Source organism: Grammomys surdaster, unplaced genomic scaffold (genome assembly GCF_004785775.1).
Source record: "Grammomys surdaster isolate TR1022 unplaced genomic scaffold, NIH_TR_1.0 136, whole genome shotgun sequence".
NCBI classification, from domain to species: domain Eukaryota; kingdom Metazoa; phylum Chordata; class Mammalia; order Rodentia; family Muridae; genus Grammomys; species Grammomys surdaster.
In genome coordinates, this window is record NW_021604594.1 from 5281975 (window position 1) to 5308128 (window position 26154).

General features: G+C 37.8%; 1 protein-coding gene across 2 annotated transcripts in view; it reads left to right on the forward strand.

Annotated features, from left to right (window-relative positions):
• Cerkl (ceramide kinase like) overlaps positions 1–26154 on the forward strand; it is a 93234-nt gene that overhangs the window by 21394 nt on the left and 45686 nt on the right. For both annotated transcript variants that reach the window (XM_028762859.1, XM_028762860.1), the window contains exon 2: positions 13916–14158. In XM_028762859.1, the coding sequence (XP_028618692.1) occupies positions 13916–14158 (243 nt within the window). The remainder of the gene's footprint in view (positions 1–13915; positions 14159–26154) is intronic.

Here is a 26154-nt window from a genome sequence, read left to right on the forward strand (position 1 = left end):
GGATACCAGAAATACTTACTAGCTCTTATGTCAGTGAATGATTCATGTATTATGTCTTCTAGGTCATTGCAATGTAACCAGTTGGACTCTCTTATCGATCTGTTATAGATTTGACATGTATCTGTAAGTCATGAGGGTAATTTAATCCGCACTTGACATCTTAACATTTATTTGTATTCCTTACATTGAGGAAGTTATTTCTTGCTAAAGAAAATGAAGATAATAATATTTGTCTTGTTTTGGTTGACAATTCACAGGAGAGAGTCAGGCATGAGTAGCAATTACAATAAGGATCACTCTTCTTTCTCCAGCCAGAAAATTTTTCTGTACTTCTAAAAATTATTCATTTTTGTTCCTCCCTTCTAGCTTTAGGACCGTAGTTAGATTTGAGCTGCTAATTTGTTTTAGGATACATAATGAATTGTTGGACATTTAGAGTCAATTGACCTTGATACTTGTACAGTGGTTTTGTTTTTGTTTTTTTCCAGAACAAGGGTGTAAATCCTGCTATAGTTTTGCTGCACTTTCCAGGTTGATTCCAGATCTACTGGCTAAAGTCTCTCTTGTAACAGATCTTTCTCTTTGCCTTTCTCTCAAAGACTAGCTACAGTATATGCAATTCTATTTGTTTGTTTTTGTTTATGAATGCAGATTTATTTCTTCCTTCACATTATGAGGCAGCACTTTGTTTTGGGGAACTATAAGGAAACATTATGGTAGTAATAATTGCAATACAAAAGAAAACAAAACCAAATGCTAAATGTTCATGGCCAGTCGGCTTGCAGGCTTTAATGTGAGGTGACTATTTTGAAGGCCTTTCTTTCTGATTGCAGTGTCTTATATTTAGTAGTGTTCTTGCTAGTGCAATAAAAGCCTCTTTAGCCACACAGGCACAGGTGGGCATCTTGGTAGCAAGCCCCATGCAGTGTGACACATGGCACAACCCTACATGGGGGAGAGAGCATGCAGCTTGAGCTAGGAGTCATTTTATGCTACTTTACTGTAGTTTTGTGGCTTTCTTTTTCCTATTTTCCTCCTTTTTTCATAGAAAAGCCATTATCTAAGATAGTTAAAGAATATAGCATTTTGAAACCTCAATGTTTGTTATTATTTCCCTAAAGTCATCAATACTTATATCCTAGAACCTATTTAGAAAGCAGAGTTCCCCCAGCCCCCACCCTTGCTATCTATACAAATGATATTTTTGACTCTGTCCTTTACAGTGTTGGCACCCTGTGCATATTAGATGTAATCAGGGCTGAAAGGAAACTTGAATCCATCTGGAAGCAATAAACTTTTCTAAAAGACTGCACAGTGTTATTTAATCCTGTGACTTCTCACTGTGAGTGAAATTAAGGTTTGATGCAGTTGTGTCACATCGTATTGATATCAAATTTATCTTTCTAAGGAAAAAAACACAACAACCCCTCCCCACAGTAGTATTACAGCCCTGAGGAGAAGATGTCTTTCTGAAACCCCACAAGCCATTTTATGTTCATCGCTTGCTATGTAGCCCAGAGAAACTGTACAATACGTGATGTAGAGTATTTGCTTTTTTAAAAAAATTTCAAATTATCAAGTAATAGTCTCTTGTCCGTACCTTTAGTGTTATCCTTTTATCAAAGTATTGTGTATAAAAGACTTGTAGAAAAATCCATTTTCAAGCCATTTTTTAAGTGGTAACACAGTGTGTAAATACCATGCCTGCAGGATTAAGTTCAAAACAACAACCTTGCTTTTAATACCAGACCATTTGAATTCTTTAAGCATTTTTCAAAGAAAAAAATGACTTCTAATTTCATTGTGGGAATAACTTTTAAAATGTGATTTTTATTTCAAATGTATAGGCAGAGGGTAACATGTTTTATGTAGATATGAGTTTAGATTATACCAATTAAGTACCTTAGTACCTGAAGTTTATCTTTAAGGTTTTTAATATATGTATTTACTTTATTAAATCATATTTTTCTTAAAATTTTCTTACGTTCAAATGAATTGAAATAGAATATAATTTAGAGTTGGGTAATTTGACTACATTTCATAGATAATTTTTTGGTGATTTTTCTTTCTTAGTGAATAATTCATATTGCATTTTCTTGGTGTTTTTCAGTGTCAGAAACAAATCAAAACCCAAATACATTGATAAGCTTTTAATGATAGAAATTAAATAAAAGCTCATATCATGCCAATGCTTAACATATTAAAAATAAACATGAACTTTGTCTTGAATATTAAGTTGGATTAAAAATAACATGATAAGCTATGTTCTAATTATTTCTCCTTTGCTTTTGTTTCCATATATATTAGTCTTGCAAATACTAATCAGATGGTAAATAAATATGAATATTTTATATGACCGTGAATGATGTGAATTTCATGTTTACTTTTGAAATTCAATGTATGTCACTTCTGGAAATCTCCCTTTAATTTCTCTTCCTCCTTCCTGTCTTCCAGTACCTTATCCATACAATAGTCTGCTGACCCAGTTTTGTTTCAGTCTTAGGGAGGGCTCCAAGGACTGCTCTTGCTTCTTTTCTAGCCTTTAACTTGTGATCAGGATTTTTGGCATACTGCTCCTGTCTGTTTTGGAGCACAGGTAAAAAGCATTGGTTCTAAGTCCAGTCCTCTGGGTAAAAACTGCTACTTCAATGGGCCTGCTGTTTTCTAACAATGCAAATCTTCCTGGGAGGAGTCAAATCAACCTTGAATAGCTAGTAGCTATTTTGTTATTATGCTCAAATGAGAGTCCTAAGGGGAAAACTATATGAAAAGGGAGATTAAGTGAGTCTTCTAGTGTTTTTAACCCCCAGGGCAGGGCCCTTTGGGTCGGCTAAAGGTCTATGTGATATCCTCAGAGTGAGTGCTGGTATCACATTGGTTGTCACTAATACATAGTTGAAAGCAAAGAAGATATGACTAGCCATGAGGTCTTTCTGAAAGTTGGAGCATGAGTTGGCTTAGGTTGTGGAGTGAAGTACCTGCTAAGCTCCAAGTCCATGTTCAGACTACCTTCCTCAGAATCCATTTTAGTTGAAATGTCAAATGTTCTCATTGACACATGTGCTTCAACACTGAACCTGTTTGGGGAGGTTGTGGTACCTTCAGAAAGTGGGGCATAACCAGAGGAAGTGGGTCATTGGAGGGCAGTGGAGAGAGGTAGGCTTTATGGCACAGCCTAGCTGACTTCTATCCAGATGATCTTTGCTTGCTGAAGTATGACATACTCCCATGTCTTCCTTGTCACAATGTGGTATATTCTTCACAATATAAGTCAAAACAAGTCCTACATCCCCTGACTCGATTCTATCAAGCATGGAGTCCTATTGTTGAGAAAGTAGGAGCTAATGCACATCTCAACCGAAGGATTTTTTTTTTATCATTGTCATGGATCCAGTCCAGCAAGTTGAAAACCACAAACTTGAGAAACTCTCTCCTATTCTTAGACAGTTGTCTATAAGGTCCAAGTATAAAAGCAATAGCACTTTACTACAGAAAAGTATCTGGAGCATAGTAAATGTTCATGTATGTCAAACAAAAGAATAAAGTTTTGTGTTTGCCTTAAACTACTACATTCTAATTTACCTCTATCATGGCATAAGCTTTTTTTTTTTTTAAAAAAAAAAGTCATTTGTTTAATGTGGAGAACAAGTACAGAAAAATGGGTGGAATGGTATCAGTAACTTTTGTTGAGTATCCAGGGGATACAACTCAGAAGGACTCAGCAGTGAAGAATATTCCTGGGAATAATGGCCTAATAGGCTCTGAGAGTTAATGTTTGAAGAGGCTAGCGTCAAGAAGGCCTTCCATTATACAGGAAATGAAGGGGCAAAGGTTCAGAGGTGGACATGTACATAGTGTGATTAAGATACATCTGATTGCTATGATGGTACTTACTATCAGCATTTATTGGGGGACTTACCTATTTTTGAAGCACTAGGATATGGAAAGCAAAGAGGAAGATAAGCATGAAGATACTACCAGAGGCTCACAGGGTATGTGAATGACAGTCATCTGATATGATGTCAGTTACCAGTCTGTATGACTTAATAGACATATATGAACTGATAAGGTCAAAGAAATGGCTTGATTATGAGAATAGAGTGAATCCATTAGGTTTCTACCTTCTGTGAGTGCCACTCGTGGAATCCTCCATCCTTGAATATATCAATATTTCTATTAAGAGATAGATATAGAAGTGATACAGGAAAGAACACAAACAGACAAATATGAACACAATAAAGTAATAAATGGTCCCAGCAGAAGTGGCACATGAGTACCCTTCCTGAAGGAATGACAAAGCCTGATCAGGTTGCATAAAGTCATTCAATAGATCTTAAATATCTTAAAGTATCTAAAGGCTTAGGTTATGTCTTCTCAAGGTCATATTATAGACATTTCAAACTCTGATTTGGGGCAAACTTAAATTATTGACAACAACAAAGAGTTGTTATTTATATAAGCTATAGCCACTGACGTTTGTTGTATTATAGATTACAGATATTTTAAAATATTAAAGGGCCAGGGCTATAGCTTACCAGTGGAGTGTCTGACTGGCATATAGAAGACTCTAGGTTTGCTACTCATCATCACAGAAAAATAAAAATAATAGTAGTAAGCCTAGTACATGTTAATTTAAATAACACACTTATTTAAGACATTTCCCCAAACACTATAATAGCAGTGCCACTGTCTTAGTGGTATCATAGTCTTGGGAATCGTCTGGTGGAATAGGAAAGACTTGGCCTCCCACTTTACTGCTCCAGTCTGTGGGGAATATTTGTTCTAGTTGATGTGTATAGGAAAATTGAGCTTATCTCAGGTGTAGGAGAGGGAAACATTTTGTATTTGTCTGTAACCATCACTCTGAAACCACAGCAGAACACATCAAGTCCTGGCTTCTTACAGGTGAGCTGTAATGTGGGATCTGAACAATTTCAACTGATTTCTCTCATTTTGCTATTTGAACTGACTGACAACTCATGCATTATTTTTATGATATCCCCCTTGACTATTTGGAAAGCTGGGCACCTCTGTTACAGTTTTAAGACACATATATCTTATTATAGAGTATTTTTTTAAAGTCAAACAATCCTTGCCAGTATCTCCAGCAAAATCTCTTATGATGGGAAGCTGTAACATATATCTTTTAGAAAATCCCGATTTTCCTCAAAATCTTTTATTTTATTATGCACAGTATTTTCAGTTTTACTCTTTGGCTAGTTTTTTTTTCATTTTCCAGAGAATGTTTGGCAAATTGCTATGACTAAATGCCAAGTCTTTTACTCAGACTGGTCTTAAACTCTTTATGTAGCCGAGGAGACCGTAATTTCTCATCCTCCTGCCTCTACTTCTTGAGTGTTGGGATTATTCAATGTGTCCTACCACACCTGTTTGTGTGAAGCTGGAGCCAAACCCCAGGAGGGCTTTATGCATGCTAAGCAGACACTCTATCCACCGAGACACATTCCCAGACAGTTGGTCCTTTAAGTAGAGAGGGTGTTTAGTGATAACTGGGAAGGCATTGGGTAATGTCAGCTTGGGTGGTGCCAGGGCTCTTCTGGAGAGGACCATTGCTCTGTTCACAGCAGTGATATTTTACATATACTTGGCATACAAGATCTAAACACTAATAAACAGTTTTCTTTCCTCACCAAGAACCACAAGTGGAGAATGTGGGTGGCTATTAGTCTGACTGAGTGGTCTTGTCTGTAGTCATGTCAAAAGTAGGTGCTTCGCCAGACATCAACATGACAGGCAATGGAGTATTGCTGCCTTTAGTAGCAATGGAAATTCTCTTGAATCTGGGTATCCTATAAGTCTGCCATTGGGAATAACCCATGGAGCTGTTTGGTTTCTCTTAAGCATTTGAATGATTTACTTAACCCATTCTTCCCAAATTATCTGTCTGTGTAAGACAGCACTATAGATGTAGGTATAGCTTTTGTTACTGGCAGAGATGTAAAGAAAACTCTGATCTCTCAGAACTGGCCAAGATATCTGGAACATGAATAAATATATATCAAGAAATAGCTTTAACCAAGAAGATTGTGTGGTAGCTTTTTTCTTTTTACCATTTTTGTATTTTCTAATGCCAATTTTGTGATAATTATGACTAAATATAGACTGAGGTTTTAATTATTTCACTTCTTACATTTTGGGCATTGTTCTGAATAAAGAATTGGAATTTTTATCTGTATTTTAAGACCCAAGCTACAGGAGAATATTTGACATTTCTTGACTTTTCATTAGTTCTTTGTGAACTTCATGCAGAAATGTCTCTACATCTTTAAGTGTTTAAACTCTTACTAGACATATTTGAAGTGCTTACACTTGTCAGAAAAAGATAAATGGAAGAAACCCACAGGCAGAAAAATCATCTCCAATATTAAATTTGGTCTAGTAAAACTATAAGATTGATAGTGGATTTGTGATTTCTCTCAAATAAGATGAAAATTTTCTAATCTTTTTACTAAACAAGAATGCTAGTTCTCCATCTCTCCGTCTTGCTATGCATGTGTGCTTAGGAGTTTTGGCACCTCTGCTATCCAATGCTATACCTCATTCTCCAGGAAAGCAATACATTCAATCAAGTTTTCAGTCTGCTACAGGATTGGCCCTATTTGTGTAAACCCTAGTTTAACCTGATTATTAACAATTACGTTGTGTTTTCTACTTACAATTAGAGTGTATTCAAATTTATTGGTCCCTTGCTTCACAGATTTATCTCAGTATGTGGTGTACTCAAACAGAATTTTGTATTTTTAATTAGGGGATTAGATAAGTAATTCTGAAGAGCCAAAAAAAAAAAAAACCTGTTAGGCATCATTTTGCCTAACAATTTGACATACACACTGTGTGTGTTTGTGTGTGTGTGTGTGTGTGTGTGTGTGTGTGTGTGTGTTCAGGGTGTTGTGCGGGAGCCATCTATCCAGCAGGCTGTTTTGCAGGCCATGTTTTAAAAAGTGGACATGTGCAGGAACTGTGAGCACAATTAGCACCAGGCAGATAAACCCAGCTTTAATCCTGTTTACGGTCCGCATCAGGCAGATGTGCCAAGATTGATGCAGACAAGCCCTGGGCTTACAGTAATATTTTTAAAAGTACGGCTCACTGTCCTATTTTTGTTAAACCTTTGCTCAATATCCTTAAGTATCACTGGCTTTGCTCTCCTTATTTGTCACTGTAACCCATTTTGAACAGGTCCTGCTTTGCTCTCATGGTGACAAGGTAACCTGCCAGGAGAGGTTATCTTTATTCCCTGTAATTAAATTGGCTCCCCCTCCCCCAAGAAGATACAATAGGAAGTGGGTGCTGAATTAAATAAATAGCAAGCTATCCAATAGACGCATATTTAAATCCCTTGTAAGAACAGATGGTCCCAGTATCTCTGTAAGTAATGCGAGAGGACAGTTAGTGTTCTGAAGCAACTAGCAACGACCAATATGATCCTAATGAGCCAATAGATTTCAAATAACAACCCACATGCCACCAACCAGAGCTCTACATGGTCTGTGAGGAGTTAATGTTGGTAGCCTGCAATGCAGTGCCTGTAGACCATTTCTGCATTTGTATCTGCTGATATCAAATATGAATTTATACATGAAGTTTTACTCCAGAGTCTTCCCAATAACTGTGCCACTTACTCTTAGGGTGGAAGTAAAGCTGTATTTAAAACACATGCCTAGAAAGTCAGTGGGTGTGGTGCTTCTCTTCAGAACTCTTTCTTTATTCTCCAGTCTGGTTGTAATAGGTTCATAGAAATGTGGCTTTCCTGTGTAATTATGAGAACATTTGCTTTTCTTGTGACAGAAACTGATGCTGTCCCAGGAGTGGCCAGTATGAATCAGCCCAGCCACTCAGGAGAAGGGAATCCAAGCAGAGATTTAAGATCTAACTTAAGATTTAAGATCAGCACTTAAAATAGCTCACTTATTTTCAAAAGCCCTTTTATGATTCATTTGTACAAGAAAAGGAATCCAAGTCGTTCTTAAAGCAATCCTTAGAGAGAGACACAGGTAGGTAGTCCATCTTTATAGAACCAATACTTCTTTTTACAACATGGTTTATTTTCTTTTGTTTTCTTTACTCAAGTTTACAATAAATATTTGTGTATCCCGAGAGTGTCCAAAGAGTGTCCTGAAGTGGTAGCTGAGGAGAAATAATGACCTAAGATTTTCAGTTTATCTCATCAGATAATCCCCAGAACCTTTCGCCTTTCCTGAGGCTAGCCCTAGGGCTTTCCACAGGGAACTGAGGAGACCTTCATTAACCTCTGAGCCAGGAGGCTGGTGTTGCCTCACCCAGAGCCAGCAGGTTTGCTGCTTACTCCTTGTAAACTTCAAAAACAAAAATAAGGCGCAGCGAAGCACAGCCCACACTGCCGATTAAACATTTAGGCTGAAGCTTTAGGATAAAAACATTTCAAAGTCAAGTGCACCGAATTCTAACATGCTTTTTGGGGAATCCGTTTCTACACAGAACACTAAATTCCAATTGTGCAGTCTTCAGCAACAACTCAACGTGCTACATGAAATGCATGTTCTATTATCACACACTCAAGTTGTTTCAGTTTGATCTCAGTGATGCTTGGGTGAGCTTTTCCTTTGACTTCAGCTGTGTTTATAATTTATTCTTTTGAAGTTAATTCTGAAAAGTAAGTTCCTGCATCAAAACTTTGCACACAAAAAGCCTTTCCCTCCCTGCCTCCGTCCCTCCCTCCGTCCCTCCCTCCGTTCCTCCCTCCGTCCCTCCCTCCCTCTCTCCTTCCCTCCCTCTTTCAGAGTGCATATGGCAGGGTAGACATTAGAAGACAATAGTCAAGAGTTGCTCAGAGCTCATCAAGCCTCTTTCCCCACTGAATCTTCGTGTCCCTAGTTTCCCCTTTTCTACACTTAAAATTGCTCATCCTGCTGATTACTGGAAGGGAAAACTAATGAAGATATATAAGAGAACCAGAAGTTGATGTTCTTGATTTTATCTCTCTGAAACGGTAACTGGTGTTAAGCATATTCTGTGGTTATTTCTTGAATTTCTAAGAAGTATGTAAGCAGGTTCAGCAAACCCCGCCCCCCCCCCATCAACTGTGTAACTTGCTTTTATTACATGACATTCGTTCTCAGTGCCAATGTCTTTCTGGATGCAGACACACCAGTGATACCTGTTCAACAAAAGCTACAGAATGCAATGATGGTTTATTCTACCATCCTCTGAAAGGATGCTAGTGCAGCCTCCAAGCATTTTGTTATCATGAATACTGCCGCAATTACCATTTGGGATCTTTGATACCGGCTCACAGCATACTACCCAGCAGCTACCATGTGCACCTCTTGCCGGCACTAAACCTGCTTCCTTTTCAGCCACACCACCGCCCACCCTGAGTTTTGATCCCATGCCAACCTAAAAGGCAAAGAGTGGTGTCTGGTTGTTTGAATTTGCATTTCTTTGATTACTAATTAGGTTGAACTTCTTCATATGTTTGTTGGTTGATTTGCATTTCTTCTTTTGTGGAATGCCTGCTTGAGTCTTCTGTGTGCTTTTCCATGAAAGTGTTACAAATAACTCTTTGGCCTTTGCTCTCTTTGTGACTTTTCTTTATGAATCTTTAGGACTTTCAAAGTGATCAAATGATTTGTAGGTCAGATAACTTGAGCTCTGTGTGTCTGACTGTCTTATTATGCTCAATGCACTTTTAACTTAAGGGTATATAAATTTCTAATCTAGGATTACTGCAGTAATGTATGAGATAGGGCTTTCTTTTATCTTTTCAAATGATTAATAAGTTGACAACCACCTTCTGCTCCTTTCCACATAGTTTAAATTTCTTTAGATAAGTATATTTGTTAATTTTCAAATACACACACATGTTTCTGTGGTCCATTTGTTTCTGTTTCTAGATATTGAAATTACTGCTACTTTGAAGATCATACCTGCTGGAGATGGCAATTGCCCCCATTGTTCTTAGGATCTTTTTCTAGCTAACACAGCCTGTTACTCCAAGAGAACTTGCAAATAATTTGAACAGAGTCCTTGCTCATCCAAACATAAAAAAAAAATTCCATTGAGGTTTTGGTTGAAGTTGTTTTATAAATTATTCTTGAACCATAAGATTTTAGACTTGCAAGACAGGTAATCTTGGAATTCAGTGTATCACCATTATTTTGTCTCTCAGTAAATTTTAAATGGCTTCTGTCATCCCTCACTAAATTCCCACATCAATAGTTGCTGCCTTTTCCAAAGGTTTCATATGCTAGTTGAGATGGAAGTTCTGTTTTCCCAATTATGTCTTCTCATACGAAGACATATTCACCTGCAATTTTCATTAAGTCTAATGATCAGGTTGACTCGCTTGAATCTTATATGTCATGCTATAGTCAGTAATTAGAGTCAGAGTCCTACCTTTCCATGCACCACCAGGCTTGCCTTTTATGGCCTAGCAGTTAGCCAGGATGTCAAGATAATCCACCGTAGCAAGGGTGCCGATAGACATTCCTGTTCCTATAAAGACTTCTCTGTTTGTCATTGCCAAATGTGATACTAGTTTCAGGTTCATATGTATAAATTCGTGACTTATAAGAATAGAATAATTCTTGAATTACTTAAGTTAAGCACCTACATACCAAAGAATTCAAACTATGTGGAATGATATTTCAAATAAAAATCGTGGAGCTTATCATTTTTCTCTTAGTGTCTATTTCTTTTTTTCCCTTTTTCCATTCTTTTCCCCTCTGCATATTCATGGCATGTTTTACTCTACCATGCTAAATCTTTAATTGGCATAGGTTGTAACCAACATTATCAGATTAGCCTAGAAGCTATTTGCAACATATACAAAAAGGGTCTAATGTCAAAATGATTTGAGATACACCTACAAATGAGTGAAAGACAAGCAAATGAGAAGAAATGAGGAAAAGAATATGCGAGGGAACCACCCTCTCTGTGTCTGTGTATTGCATGTCTATGTGTATTGTGTGTCTCTGTGTATTGAATGCATGTATGCACTATTGTGAGTTCATGTGCTTGTGGAGGACAGATGGCAACACTGGATTTCTTCTCTGTTGCTCTTCAGCTTTTTGAGACAGAGTCTCTTACTGAGTCAAATCTGTGAAGCAGCTCACAAATTTGGCTAGACTAACTGGTTAGCCAGCAGCTGGAATCTGCCTTTCCCTGTCTTTTTCCTCCCAAATGGTTAGAGCCCCGTGCTACCCACATCTGGCTTTTATATATCTGCTATGTAACTAAACTGAGACCCTTCTGCTTGTACATCAAGCTCTTTACCCACTAAGTGCCCACCTCCCAGCCCTGAAATAACAAATCTTAAGAAATACAAATGGAAAATAAAAGGAGGCTTCACTAATTGCTTGACTAATTCATTTTTCCAAAACTACCTATTGATAGACCAAAACAAGTTCTTCACCTGAGTCCTCTAATACAGCTGTAGACTACATCTCCCTAGAAGCACCTCCGTGTAAAACATGAGCTTAGTTCCACAGACAGTTGACTATAAACTCTGTTATGTACCACTGGGTGAAGATTTCCCTGAACTTTTGATGAGCCTGTTTTTTTTTTTCCTTATGTACAATATCTGACTCTCTCACACATTCCAAGGAAGCTACTCACACACCTGCCTGCCTGACAGGTGCACATAACTGCTAATAAGCTCAGCGTGTACAAACATACGAGTCCTCACTGGGACTGAGTTTGATTCCCTTTGCTGTGCCGGTCAGTGTTTGTCAGGTTGACACAAACAGGAGTCACCTGGGAAAAAGAAACGTCAATTTAGAAATTGCCTTCTTCAGATGGCTGTAGGCAAGTCTGTGCAGCACTGGTCAGGTTTTAGTTCCTCCTGTTTCTTCCCTGGGACTCCTTAAAGAGTGTATAAAGATTATCCAGCTCTGAGAAGTGAAGGCTACTCTCAAAGGGACCTGTAGATGGTTATATACAGCAAAGGGATTAGGCTGCAGGGATAAATCAGTTGGGGATAGCTTTTGGAATCGAAATATAATAAATGTATTTGATTGAAAGGTGAAGTATGCAAACAGACGTAGTGCTGATAAATCTAAACAGACAATGCCAAGCATGCGGAGGTAGCATCTTCTAAGTGTAGTCCAGAAATTTTTCAGGAAATATAACTGAGATAAGTACTTTTATGAAATTAGCAAATGTCCTTGCAGTTTTCTTCTCATTCCCTGAAAAGAACACAGAAGTTCTGAGGATCATGAGCTATGTGTGACACCCTGTCTCATATTCATGTGTGTGTAGAAATATATATAAATATACTATATATACATACACTGTACACACACAAATATATATATATATATATATATATGTTAGCTTTGTATATGTATGTTTTAAAAGGTCTTAGTTTTAATTTCCCAAACAGAAAATACAGATACATATAGCTACATATAGCCACTGACATGAAAGTTTTTTGGGATCCTTTGATCTTTTTACATGAGAAAATCCACTATGAGATTGATAGTTTGAGAAGTCTATACTAGAGAAAAGTCTACCTAAGTGAGGGAGGTTATTTGAAGGGTGTCTATAGAAAAATGTGTGTGTGTGTGTGTGTGTGTGTGTGTGTGACTTGTAAACTAAGACAGACAGCTTCACTCTATTGATCAGTTTAGGTGGTGATATGGTTGCCTTACTTTCTATGATATGGAATGTCTTGATGCTCAGAGAAAAACCCACAGAATTGATCCTGGGTGAGGATTGACTCTTAAGTCACTGAACAACCTCAGCAGTCCATTCCTGGCAGGCCTGAAACCTGAGCCTTCTTAAGAGTGACAGGTTTGAAAAGGCGACTTGCTTTCAACTGATCTTCCTGTTGCCTAACCATGCAGAAAAGAGAATTTCTTCTCTTTTTTTTCCCCAGGAGCTTCTATGTGCTCAGTGGACAATCAGGCTATACTTTCCCCTGTGGTTAGAAGAGGAATCCACTCTCCTTGTTGAAACTTGCAGAGAAGTCTTGGCAATTAACATAGAATGCATCCATCTTCATTGGAAGGTTTCTTCTCTGACTTCAGGAATGCCTGACAGTGCTGAGAGAGGGAAAAAGACAGACAGACAGACAGACAGACAGACAGATAGACAGACAGACAGAGAAGGAGCCTCTCACTGCCTTTTGATGTTGTAGCAGTCTTGCTCTTTCCTTGTTTTGCCTCTCCTCATTGTTCCTCTTACTTGGATCATACATGCACATGTGTACACACACACACACACACACACACACACACACACACACACACACACGCTCCTTTGAATACATCACTATGCGGGCTTGACAGATAGAGAGGCTGGCTATTTTTATGTCCCCATGAATGTCCCTGCATGTTTTTAATTCCTTGGGTGTAGTGTGATCCCTCTGAGACTTGCTTTGAAGCCTTGTACCACAGACTTCAGTCACTTGCTCATGAGACCCTCTTCCAAATGCTGTCCCTGTTTCCCCCTCAATGCTTCCTTTCTGCTTTCATAGCATATGCACGTGTGTGGCTTAGTGGTAATGTATGTATCCTTTACCTTAATAAGCCACTGTATACTCCTGCCCATGAGCAAAAATCAGTGTTTTCCAGTTTTCAGCATTAGAAATCCCTTGCATAATGATAACTTGTTATTAAAATGTTGTCTTGTCTGCTGATTTGTAAATTTGTTTATACACTAGGTGTTTCTAAGATTCCAAAGGTCATAAGTGTTTTGCAGCAGAGACTCTGGGCCATGTGCTTCAGTTTTTCTTTATCCTTGGGAAAACTGACCTAATTCTCCTTTTCTCTCATTTCTAGCTCACACAGGGATAGAAGCAAAAAGGCAAAGCCATGAAATTCCAAGTTTTAATGGTTGTGTGGTTGTCAGCTAATTTTCATACATTCAAAATGGAGAAACAGTGGTTTTGATTGAGAGTTTAATTTCTTTTTAGGTGGCTCCAGGTGTGATCTTCTGGGCAAAGAAGAGTCCCTAGAACTTGAAGACATATTCTCAGTGAAGCTGAAACGACGCTGCTCTGTCAAGCATCCAGGCAGTGGCACTCTGCTGGGCATCACACTTTTCATCTGCTTGAAGGAGCAACAGAACAAATTAAAGGACTCTACGCTGGATCTTATTAACCTCAGTGAAGACCACTGTGACATATGGTTTAGAGAGTTCAAGAAAATCCTGGAAGGTAAGTCTTCATCACAGGGATTTTTAATGAACACGGGCTTCCTCAATATAGTCAAGGAACACGGGCTTCCTCAATATAGTCAAGGAACATCGTACGTCAGGGGATAGAGCCGTGGGGTGGTTAAGACCACGCTGCTCTTCCAGAACATCCGGCACTCACATGGTGGCTCAGAACCATCTGTGACTCCAGTTCCAAGGGTTCTGACGCCCTCTTCTGGCCTTCATGGGCATCAGGGATACACATGGTACACATTCAGACACGTAGGCAGGCTAAACACCCATACACCTAAAATAAAAAGAAAATTAAAACTCACCAGTGACTTATCTGGGTGAAAAGAACATCTGATTGAGCTGTGGGCCTGCCTTTCTGTTTCTAGTCTGTTGTTTTCATCCTGAGGAGATCTTGTAACTTGTCAGGTGCTTTTAAAAAATCAGCTAAGAAAATGATGTAATTTCCCCCTTTATTTTGCTGATGTGGCTGACATAATACAGCGATGGAAAACTGCACTTTGAACTATCCTTCCATTCAAGAATAAATCTCACTTCACCAAGGCATAGAGTTCTCTTAATGTGCTATCAATTAATTTGATATGACTTCCTTAAGGATTCTTGCATAAATACCCATAAAAAGTATTATCTTTGGGTTTTTGTTGATACTGTTGCTTGATTATTGCCATCTAAATAATCTTACAATCTGATCTTACAAAATGAATTTTAAAGTAACTTTTGAATGATCACATTTATGAAGACCTTTTGGTAATTTTAAGTGAGATAGATTTTTATTTTATTTGTATGTATGGGTGCTTTGTGTGCATGTATGTGCACCATGTGCTCGCAGTGCCTACTGAAGCCAGTTGAGAACTGTCTGGAACTGGAGTTACAGGCAATTGTGAGCTGACATGTGGTTGCAGGGAACCAAACCCACTGAGTCATACTTCCAGCCACCTAATAAGTTTTAAAATAATTTTATTGCACTTAAAATTTAAAAAAAATTAAATTTGTGGAGGTCAGAGGAAAACTCTGTGGAGTTGATTCCTTTCTTCCAGCTTCATGTGGGTTCTGAGGAGAGAACTCTGGTGGTCAGGTATCTGGAGGAAGCACCCTTTCCTTCTCTCACACCTTCCCAGCCCTGTGAGTTATTTTTAGAAGTATTTTTGTTGTCTTAACTCACATTTCTCTTGAGCTTGTTTTAGAACTAACTCACTTCCTATCCACACATTGCTAGCAAAGAATATTTATCTGTTGGGCATTTGAAAATACAACTAAAAAAATCTATTTTTTTATGTTTTCTATAGCTGAGAGTTGTCTATTATTGGGTAGATTTTTCTGAAGATTAATGCCTGAGTGTGTTCATGAGGGTATGCCTAGTAATGAACTCAGTGTGGTTGAAATTTTGAAGTGACATTTTTTATAGTTTGAATGCTAAAAATCTTAAATATCATGCACAACAAATGTATAGAACTTTCCTAATTAAAACATCTTATTTAGAGATTATATAGATTATTTTCCCATTGACCCATTAATAAACTTTTTTAAAAAATCAGATTGACTAGCGCAGAAGTAGCTGGAGTAGTTAGTGCAGTTTGGGGTTGGGAACTGTTGGATCCCAGATAGAAAGCAGGTCATAACGGCATCAGGAGCTTCTAGCCCCAGCATCATGGATCTAGATTATCCTATAGACACACACTGTGATGTAGAGCTGCTAAGCATATTCACATATCCCATGAGAAGCTCAAGTGACTGCTTCGTGCCTGGATGCTCTGCTTCCTCATCAGTGCCTGTGCAATATTTAGAAGATCTGCCGAGGACAGGAGCACACAAAGGCCAGAGTTTGGTTCATTTCTCTGTAAACAAAGTGAAAGTAAAAGAGGTTTCATAATCAGTAAGAATTCACTGTGATAGGTTATTTTCAATGCTGTTGTTTAAAATTTCCCTCAAAATATTTCAATTAAATTTATGTATATGAATTTATGTATATGAATTCAGAAGGCTTAGATGGTCCATAAAATAAGAATGTGTCATTTTCTTAAGAGAGTGAACCTCTTCCTTGTGCTGAAGGTCTGAGAACACTCCCAGAGGCCTTATCAAGAACTGGCTAGGGCAACTTCAATATATCTTACCCGAGCAAGCAAAGGACATTTAGACAAACCTCAATTTGGTAAAAGCAATTTTATAGGAGTAGAGAGACTTGTCAAAATCCAAACAAAATACCTCTGAAAATGTTGTCTAAATATTTAGTTTAATGACTGATGTTTTAGCTTGATCTAGGGTTAAAAATATAGTCAAATTGTAAGGAATGAATAAAACTATGCATCTTTGTCAAGCATCCTCTGGGAATCTTACTTTGTACAATTTAGATTAGAGTGGGAAACAGTGAAATCTATAGGGTCATTTTCTCTGGCTTGCTCCTGGAATGCAGGATAATTTTGCTCATGGAAAGCAAAGAGATTGACTTTTAAAACCAAACAATGCTGACAATTAGGGTTAAAAACCTCTACTGAGAGTGAAAGAACATAAGCAAGACAGGTGTGTCTGCTCCATCTCTGCATCCAGGGACCCAGAGTGTCCTGTGGGTATCAGGTCCATGTCCCATTGAAGGCAGTCTTGATCATCTCCAGCATGCTCAAAGGCATGTTGGAGGCTACAAAGCTCTCTGTCAGTCACATTATGTAGGATCTCCCTTTTCGAGCTTACAATCCAGTAGTGCCCCCTCTGCAGATCGGCATAATTCAAGCATTCATTAAAGTGCTTGTCACCTAAGAGTCAAACAGAGTTGGCTCCAATCCTCTTTCATGAATGGTGGAGGCTCTGTGTCCTTATCAGGCTCTCTGGGCTAAGGTCTATTGCCCAACTCTTCCTGATCTTCCTGGTTTGCTTTCTGTGGAATTAGGTCTCTGTGTGTATTGTCTTCCTTCCTTATACCTACCATCCCTTGCCTCTGACACAGGGCTTGAGTTTTTGGCAAAAAGTGATTGCTCACTGGTTACATTCTTGCCCAGTATTCCCCATCTAAAGAGTTTATTGTTTGTCGAAAGTTTAGGCGGTGACAGAATTTTTGCATATCAAAAAATATATATAACTTTCAGTCAAATATCAGACAATCATATTTTAATTCCAAAGACAAAGAACTTATTTTTACAAGTCATTCTTAAAACCACATTGATTTCAAAGTTATTTTTAATTTAGCCTTGATTGAGCAAGTATAACTTTTGTTTGTTTGTTTTGTTTTTTGAGACAGGGTTTCTCTGTATAGCGCTGGGTGTCCTGGAACTTACTCTGTAGACCAGGCTGGCCTCAAACTCAGAAATCCGCCTGTCTCTGCCTCCTAAGTGCTGGGATTAAAGGTGTATGCAACCACTGCCTGGCAAGTATAATTTATTTTTTTATTGCCAGCACTTACAGGTCTCTTTTATTCTTCTGACTAATACAAGGAGACATTTAGCCTCAAGTGGGTGGTCCTCTAATTGATCCAACAATCACAATTTTATATAGCTCTGAGACTGTGTTATTTCTAGATATGAGCAATTATACTTGGAATCTGAGCAAGGAATAAGATGTGATAATTTTTAAAGGAAAAGTTGGCAGGCGTGACTGGAGGAATAAAGCAATAGCAAATACTTGAGATTTGAAAACTAATTAACATTGACTAAATAATTACAGGTTTATAAATATAAAAGAACACATTTTCTTTTTATCTAAAAGTCAATTAATTTCTCTCTTGACCCACTTTTCTGAGCTCAGTTGAACACAGCATCATCTAATTTTATTTTGCTTTGTGTTTCTGAGACATAGTCTACATAGCTCAAACTAACCTTGAACTCATGTTCTTCCCTTCAGATCCTTCACCTTGCTAGAATTACAGACTTTCACCATACCCACCTTCTTTTTCAACTATTAGCTATAGAAAAGTTGTCATAATTTTGTAACAGTAAGCAATATAATTCATCCATGCAACACATTATGCACCAGACTCTCTGCTCTGTCTTCTAACCAAAGAGAAAACCCAAAACAAACAAAAAAGAGCACACACTGCTTTTGAAGAAAACCTGAGTTCAGTTGCTGGCACCTATACCAGCAGGCTCTGGATTACCTAGAAGAACAGCTTTAGAACAACACATCTGGACACTTGGGCATCTGCACTCCCATGTACAAACTGCCCCCGCAACACCCCAAACACAGCTACACGTAGTAAAAATAATACAGAAAATTAAAAGTGGAGATGTATTCCTTAATCTTGTTCACTCTGGAGACGAAGAATACAATATGGTGCTTTTAAAAAGGATCTAGCATACAATGCAGACACTAACAAACTTAATGAAAACCATAGTCGCTTTCCATTGATTCTGGAGTTAAAGGGTTCTTTTTCTTTTTTTTGAACAATTGTTATGATTATGTCAAAAGTAGTAGGATATGATGTGTTCTGATTTAAGAAAAGTTACCTGTGATACAAAGTAAACACAGCTTTAAATATAGTATATATATTTAATATATATATTTATATAATGTATATGCTATACTAGTTACAATTAGATGTGTCTATTTTTATCCCTTTAGAGCACAATTCCAGTTTTTACATATTTGATTTGACCATAATGGTCATTTGAAGACTCCTTTGGACTCTAAACCAAGGTTTTCCCTAGAGATGATAATCTGAATCTGAATGAGCATCCCTGGGCCTTCAAGTACGCAGCTGAGACAGTCTCACAGGTGTCATTTGTCCCCTCAAAATTGATAGAAACCTATAGAAACAAGAACAAGACATTTTTATTTTAAAAGGCCTAAAGCTGTGTGCTAAGTGACTTGGAAAATGAATGGATGCAATGTACTCAAGACTCCAACTGGCTCCAAGGGAAGGTGTCCTGATCTGGGAACTTAGGGACTTGTGACAAGATTCCTCTTCCTCTGGGGAGGAAGAAGATCCAGGCTCTTTAAAAGTGATTTGAGAGGAAGTGAAGAAATCAATTGATTTAGCAGTAGAGGCATGTTTGGAAAGTAGTAGTATACAACTTAAAAATGAAGACTAAATATAAAAATATAGAGGCTTTTCTGTAATAAAATACACAAGAGAAACCTTAGAAGAAAATGCAGAAGAAATGAGCAAAAGGTAGAAGAAGCCTTATGGAACATGATTATTGAATTCTTTGATATATTTAGGACTTGCTGATCTACTTCCAATTGCTATTGTCAATTAATAGTATTTTAGCACACACTGGGGAGATTTAGTTCTGATGTCATTACTGTTCAGTTTCATATCTTTAAATACTAATTTCATAAGACAGGAAAATATAAATGTCCTGTATTTGTTTAATTTGTTTTGTTCATGCAATGTAGTCTGAAATTCTATTGGCATAGATGAAATGAGCTTTCATATGTGAGGGACAAAGAATACAGAAATGGTATTTAAATATCTAGTTTTATTTCTAAAAAGACTAATTTGCCTAATTTTGCTATTACCTCAAATCTATACCTGGTAGATTGATCTTGATATACACACAAACATATAAAACCCGAATAAACACAAATGAATAAAAAACTTATTATTTCTTAAACTGTTTTTTTTAGTGCTTATATTACCTTGTATAAGCAAATCATACTCATACACAGAGAGGGGGGAGGGAGGAGGGGACAGAGGGATAGGAAGAGAGAGAGAGAAAGAGAAAGATTGCCTTAGCTGAAAAATGTGTGACAGTTTTACTGTGATATGATGAGAAATGATGTACTTAGAAGAAAATATAATAAGTTACTGTTATAAAGATCACTTTAAAATTTATATTTCTGCGTGTGTGTGGTGTGTGTGCACATGTGTACATGAGCCACGCTGGGTGTGTGGATGTCAAAGAACAACTTTTAAGACTCAGTAGTCTTCTTCCATCATGCAGGTCCTGAGTATTGAACTTAGGACTCTCATAATGATCTCTTTTAAATGAGCAGTTGTTATCTGTTAAAAAGAATGCTAGTGTTAGACATGCAGTTGTATGCGGTGTTAGTTGGTAGGATGTGTTCTGCTTAGAGACAGGGATTTTACATGCAAAAAAAGGAGTCATATTTGAAGTACAATCGTCTTCTTAGGTTCCAGGGAAAGCAGTAAGAGATTAGTAATTAATCAGTCAACTGGAAAGTAAAATCTTATATGTCATTTTTAAATGTTTTTGCCACAAGTGTACTTAATCAACACACAGAAAAGCTGAGTATTGTATCTGTTTTCTTATTTCTGTATCAACGCTTGTGAGGTACTCTGTCCAAGAAAGATCATGTGATGTCCACATCCTGCAGCAGCTTAAAAATGAGGCATTTGGAGCGTCACTACCCCGTTTCCAGCCCCCACATCCCTGTGGATTTTCTGCAGTCACTCACTGCATACCCATTCTTCAACTAATTGCTATATTTTTATTTATTCCTTCTGAGTAAACCTTTGTGTGTACCTACCACTCAGAACCAAACCACATGGAGAGAAAGCACAGCAACCATGCAAGTTTTGCTAATCAGGCACCAGGAGCATTTGCAGTTTATTTTAATCCTAGAACAGGGTGGTTTCACATTTTGAATTGTTTCCATTCTAGCAATTAGCAGTGTGAAAATTTACTAAGTGTCAGCCTGCAAATAGCATTAGATCCCCCAAGAACTTCACACAATAGAACAAGCTCAAACTGAGAGTACAGAACGACCACATCTAAAACAATCAAGAAAAAAGAGAAACTTAAAGTATCTAAGGATATGTGCATCTTTCTAGAAAATTTATCTTCACTCTGTGATCTGCTCTTCCTGGCCCTGAACCTCCAGAAGCTCTAACTGAATAGGTTTAGCTGGCCTCAAGATCCAGGATATTGTCAACTTCAGGAGACTTAGTTTCACTGATGCATGTATACAGATCCCTACACATCACACTTACCAATGATGTCTTTGTAGATAGAATATAGAACAGTTACACTCCTATGTTCATATGTTTGCAAAAGTTTGCTAACACCCATCCTTCAGTCATGTTGGGTCATTGCTTGTTCCTTAAACCTTTGTCCCTGTTCTGGCTTATACTGATAGAGACTGACAGACAGAACTAATGGGCTTCTTCCAGTTTCTTCCAGATTCTTCTCTCAAAACAACTGCATTTTCAGCTGATAGGAAGCTAGACTTAGTTCTGTAGAAATTGTTGATTCTATTATACCTGAAACAAATGATCTCAGTAATCTTCCCAAGGGCCTCTCAAAACCCTTTGCAACGTTTTCCTCCTAAGAGATGGCTATGGTTTGTATGTAATTGATTATAATTATATTGAAAAAAATTAATTGCTGTATTGTACAGGAAAATTATATTCTCGATTCACTCATTGAGAAGAGTGTCTTGAGAATAGAAGCTGATGAGCATATTCATTTTCGGGAATATCAATGTCAGACTGTTCTGCAAGGAAGAAGCCTCCGTGACAGTGTGTTTTGTATAATTCAGCTTCTTCTTGAAGAAACAGTTTAGGTAGGCTTTGTCAGGTTTTGCCATGTGATTAGACTCAGGGCGTTAAATGAATATCCTCTAAATGTTTCCAGTAAAATGTTGAACTAAGTTTTCATGCTGTTAAATGGATTTGTTAACACCATTTCTCTGAATATCAGATAGTCATTATTCTAAAACTCAGAGGCTAATGATAATGACTGGCATTTATTAAGCAGTTACTATGTGCCACACACTTTGTGAGCAACTTTTATGAATTATCTCATTAAATACTCATAATAGCATCAAGAACTATAAATATCTTCCCTTAGAAATATGGGAACAAAATTACCTATGAGTCTTGTTGTGAGGCTTGAGGAATTGAAACAATTGACGACAACAAAGACTGAAACAGAATAACTTAACAATGGTTAACATTTCTTAGTTTATACACAAGAAAAAAAGCCCAAATAATCCTGTTTTTAATGTGCGTGTACGGAGGCCAGAAGAAGACTTAGGCTATGATCATCAGGGACATTGTCTACACTATCTATCTCCTTTAAGACAGGGTCTCTCATTGGTGTTGAGCTCATCAATTAGGCTAGCCAGGCTAGCCAGGGTGTTCTAGGGATCCAGCTCTCTCTGCCTGCCCAAAGCTAAGCTTACCTGTCTCTAGATCTGACATTTTTGCATGGGTTCTAGGGATTGAACTCAGATCCTAATAATTTCAATACTTTACCCATTGAGCCATTTTCCCAGAATCTTAAACTGGTTTTCCCCCCATAAAAGGAGTAACTTATTCCAGTTTGCTATTAGGTCAAATCAGTGTCCCATGAGACTGATCTTAGGGTGGTTGAGAACAAAATTAGAACTTCTTCTAAACTCAGTTTTGTCTCATACTTAAGTACAAAAACCTTACTTTTAACTGGTTTTGCTAGTGAGATGGGTTTTTCTGGAAAAAAAAAATGACATTGGCTTGTTTTGAAAGAGATCATTTATTTCCAGCACAGACTTATATCTTTCCCCCTTTCCTTCTCAGACTATATAGTTATCATGTTTGCCCCTCCTTCTCTATCTGCTATAGAACTACTTCTAGGCATCATAGTTACTATATAGTTAAGACTCTGTCCCTCCAAGTAGGATGTCAGACACTTGTTAGATGCATCCCTATCATCTTCACTGAAGATTTCCAACTCTAGTGTTTTGTTTCAAACATTAAGTTTCAGAATTTTAGAGTTTTAGAACAGACAGTGTTTGGGACCAGCAGTCATGTTAAAACTTCTGGTCCCAACACTGAAATAACTTTCCCATCATGAATCACTATTGAGAATTCTCAGATGTCTTAGGGTGAACTGCACAGATACCATGGAAAATGTGGCAGTGGTTTCATTATGCTAACCTAGAGGACTTTGAAAAGCTCACATAGACACACAGTTCTGTGACTACTGTTGGGTTCCTACCTTTAGCAGAGTTTCCTAAACCTTGCTCAAATACTGTAAGTCTGCAAGAGGGAGTCAAAGTTGAATCAGTCCTCGGATGAGGCCAAAATGACTGCCAGTGTTCCATGGGAAAGAAATGAAGTAGAAAGTACCAAGGTGACAACCCTACAATTTATACAAATAGAAATAGATGATATTTCATATTAGGCAATAAGTTGTTAGAGCTTCCTGGAATTCATCACAGTGCTACTGATACTAGCGTGCTAACATAATTGTGTGATTTTTATTAAGATACTACATGCACCTTCAGGAATCTTTTGTGGATAGACTTGTTTTTTAAGGCAGATGGAATATTTTCAAATGCTAACATGCTTCAGCACTGTACAATTAGTTCTCAAATTAGCCAGTTATCAGCATTAAGGGGAAAACCACCTAAAGAATAAAAGAATCAATTCTAGTTCATTTTTAAAAAATATCTCTCAAGTGGAAAATTAGACATCGTGAGAACATTCATTTGCTATTTCTATTAGTTACACATACTGGTTTCACTCTCATAAAGAGGAGACAAGCAAAGCCTGTGTGTGTAGTTTCTGGACCGTTTGCAGGGATGACTAAGGACTCTTGTTACTCAGTTTCTCAGACTACTTCCTTTCACATCATGACCTAAACAGAGAGGACAGTGAGAAAGTAGTGGGAAGTGGGGAGGGAAAGAGGAGAGAAGGGAAAGGGATGAGAAGGGAAAGGAAGATAAGGAAGTTTCACCCATTCCTGAAACTGGCCCCTACATTATTTCAACCTGCTTCCTGTAACATTTGGTAATGCTTGTTCACTTGTAGGTATCATGAGATACTTTGCTGCTTTAGTTTGGATGTGGGATGTTTCCTAGAAGCCTATTAAAGGATGATGCCATTTGAAAGTGGAAATCTTAAGAGGTGGGACCCAGTGTGAGGTTGTAGGTCACTGGGTTTATGTCTTCAGTGAAATTGTGACCTTCGAGAAGGTCTGTTTTTCACGTGGCCACTCCTACTGCAAGGCCAGTCATGGGGCTAAACAAATGTGCTTTGAGAACTCTACCTGGAAGAAGGAAGATGGGGATTTGGAAAGGAGAGGAACGAGGTAGATCCTTGTGGGAATTGGAGAACAACATAAACCTCACTTCTGATAACTCTTCCCAATCTGTATTGCTAGAACCTAGAACAGGAGACATTCTGAGGACAATGAACACATCTAACATCTTGATTTCTCTGTATTAATTTCTACTCGAAGAAACTGGGAATGTTGAGAAGCTTACTGGTTCCAGGGCTGAGATAAGAGAGGCAACCACAAAGTCTGTGGGTTTTCAGTTACTGTTACAAAATGCTTGACAGAATCAACTTGTACAAAGTTTATTTTAGCTTAGGGTCCAGAGGTTTCAGTCCTCAGTTGCATGCTCCCATGTTTACACAGGGTGTCATGGTGAGGCCATATAGCAGAAGAAATTCTGTTTATCTGAGTGCTAAGTACAAAAAGAAAGCAAAGAAAGACATACCATGACTTCACTCCTACAGAAGTCTCCTCTATTGATCTGAACATTTTCTATCAATTACAATGCATATTATGCTTTTCCAATTTCAATGATTAAATTAGTTTATTGTTTTGCTCTTTGAAGTGTCTTTTATGTGTGTGACTTAGTGTTCCTGCTGACTTCCAAATCAAGGTGTCCCTGTAATCTCCAAGTGAAATTGAAGTAGAAATTTCTGGTTTCTTTAGAGACGCAGTTGCATAATCTGATGTTTTTCTGGAAACTGTCTTATGTGAGGATACTTTTGCTGAAGCAGACACATGGGGAGGATATTTTGCTGAGAACAGACATGTAGTATTTTTCTAGAAGCATCCTGGAAAGGGGGCACATTGTATTTTGCTAGAATGGACACTTGAGAGAACGTGTGATGTTTGGAAAAGATATAAGTATAACCCAAAAGATAGTGGACAATGCTATGTGATATTGGTATGCTTTACCATTCGTTTTGATCATCATTGGGCTTTGCTGACAATGCTAAGTCGTATTGGTACACCCTACCATTCTTTGCTTATCGTCATTTGTTGTGACTTCATAGGGAGAAACAGATCAAAAAACTTCTGGTGGTATTTCTGTGGACTCTGGCTGATTGGCAGAGCCTTGTGGTTTCTTCCAGATCGATCTGCCTTTGCTGCTTCTTGAACGATATTTGTGAGTGGATCAAATTCCCGCTGCTGATTGATGTGAACTGAACTGAACTGCTGATTTCCTGACAATGCAGATTGGATTTGCTCCAAAGGACTATTTCTAAACAGATCCACATCCTCTTTTGCTCTATTAACCTTTCCTTCCCACTGCCTTTGATGGGTGGTGGGCCAGAAGGAAGGTTAAAGCATTTAAGAACCTTATTAAAAGAAAGTTTTGAAAAATCTAAGGCTACATACATGTAATCCCTAGTTCCTGGGGCTGAGTTTGCAGGGGTCATTTCATTTACTAACTTGACCTACTCGAGTCCTTATCTTCCCCATTCAGTTTTGCTTTCATTTTTTATATTCCTTCTTATACCCTGGGTTTAATTTGTTGTTTGATTTCTACATTTTGGACATGGAGACTCATTTTTACTCTTAATTTATTAATGCAGGTGTTGAAGACCCTGAATTCTCACTGCTGAGCATAATGTAACTCATAGAATCCAAATGTGAAATATTTTTTACCACAATCTTTAAGTAGTTACCATTTTTATTTGAATTTCCCCTTCCATCTTAGACACAGCTTCACAGAGATTAAATTTCTAAATGTTACTCTCTCTCTGGTTTTGATTATAATCTCTGCTCCCATCAGTGACTCTGCCCTTCATGAATGTTCTCTAAAAGCTCTGCGGCTGCCTCTGCTTCTCTCTCTCTTGTCTTTTATTAGATATTCAATCACACTAAGGTCACTTGAACATTCGACAATACATGTTAATTTTCTTCTTCCTGGGACACAAATGCAGAACACGTGCCTCCTCATGGGTACTAGGTAAGCACTGGCCACTAAGCTCCAGTTGTAGTTTGTATTTCTCTGATGGCTAAGGATTTGGAAAAGGTTTTTATTTTCTCTTTCTTTCTTTCTTTCTTTCTTTCTTTCTTTCTTTCTTTCTTTCTT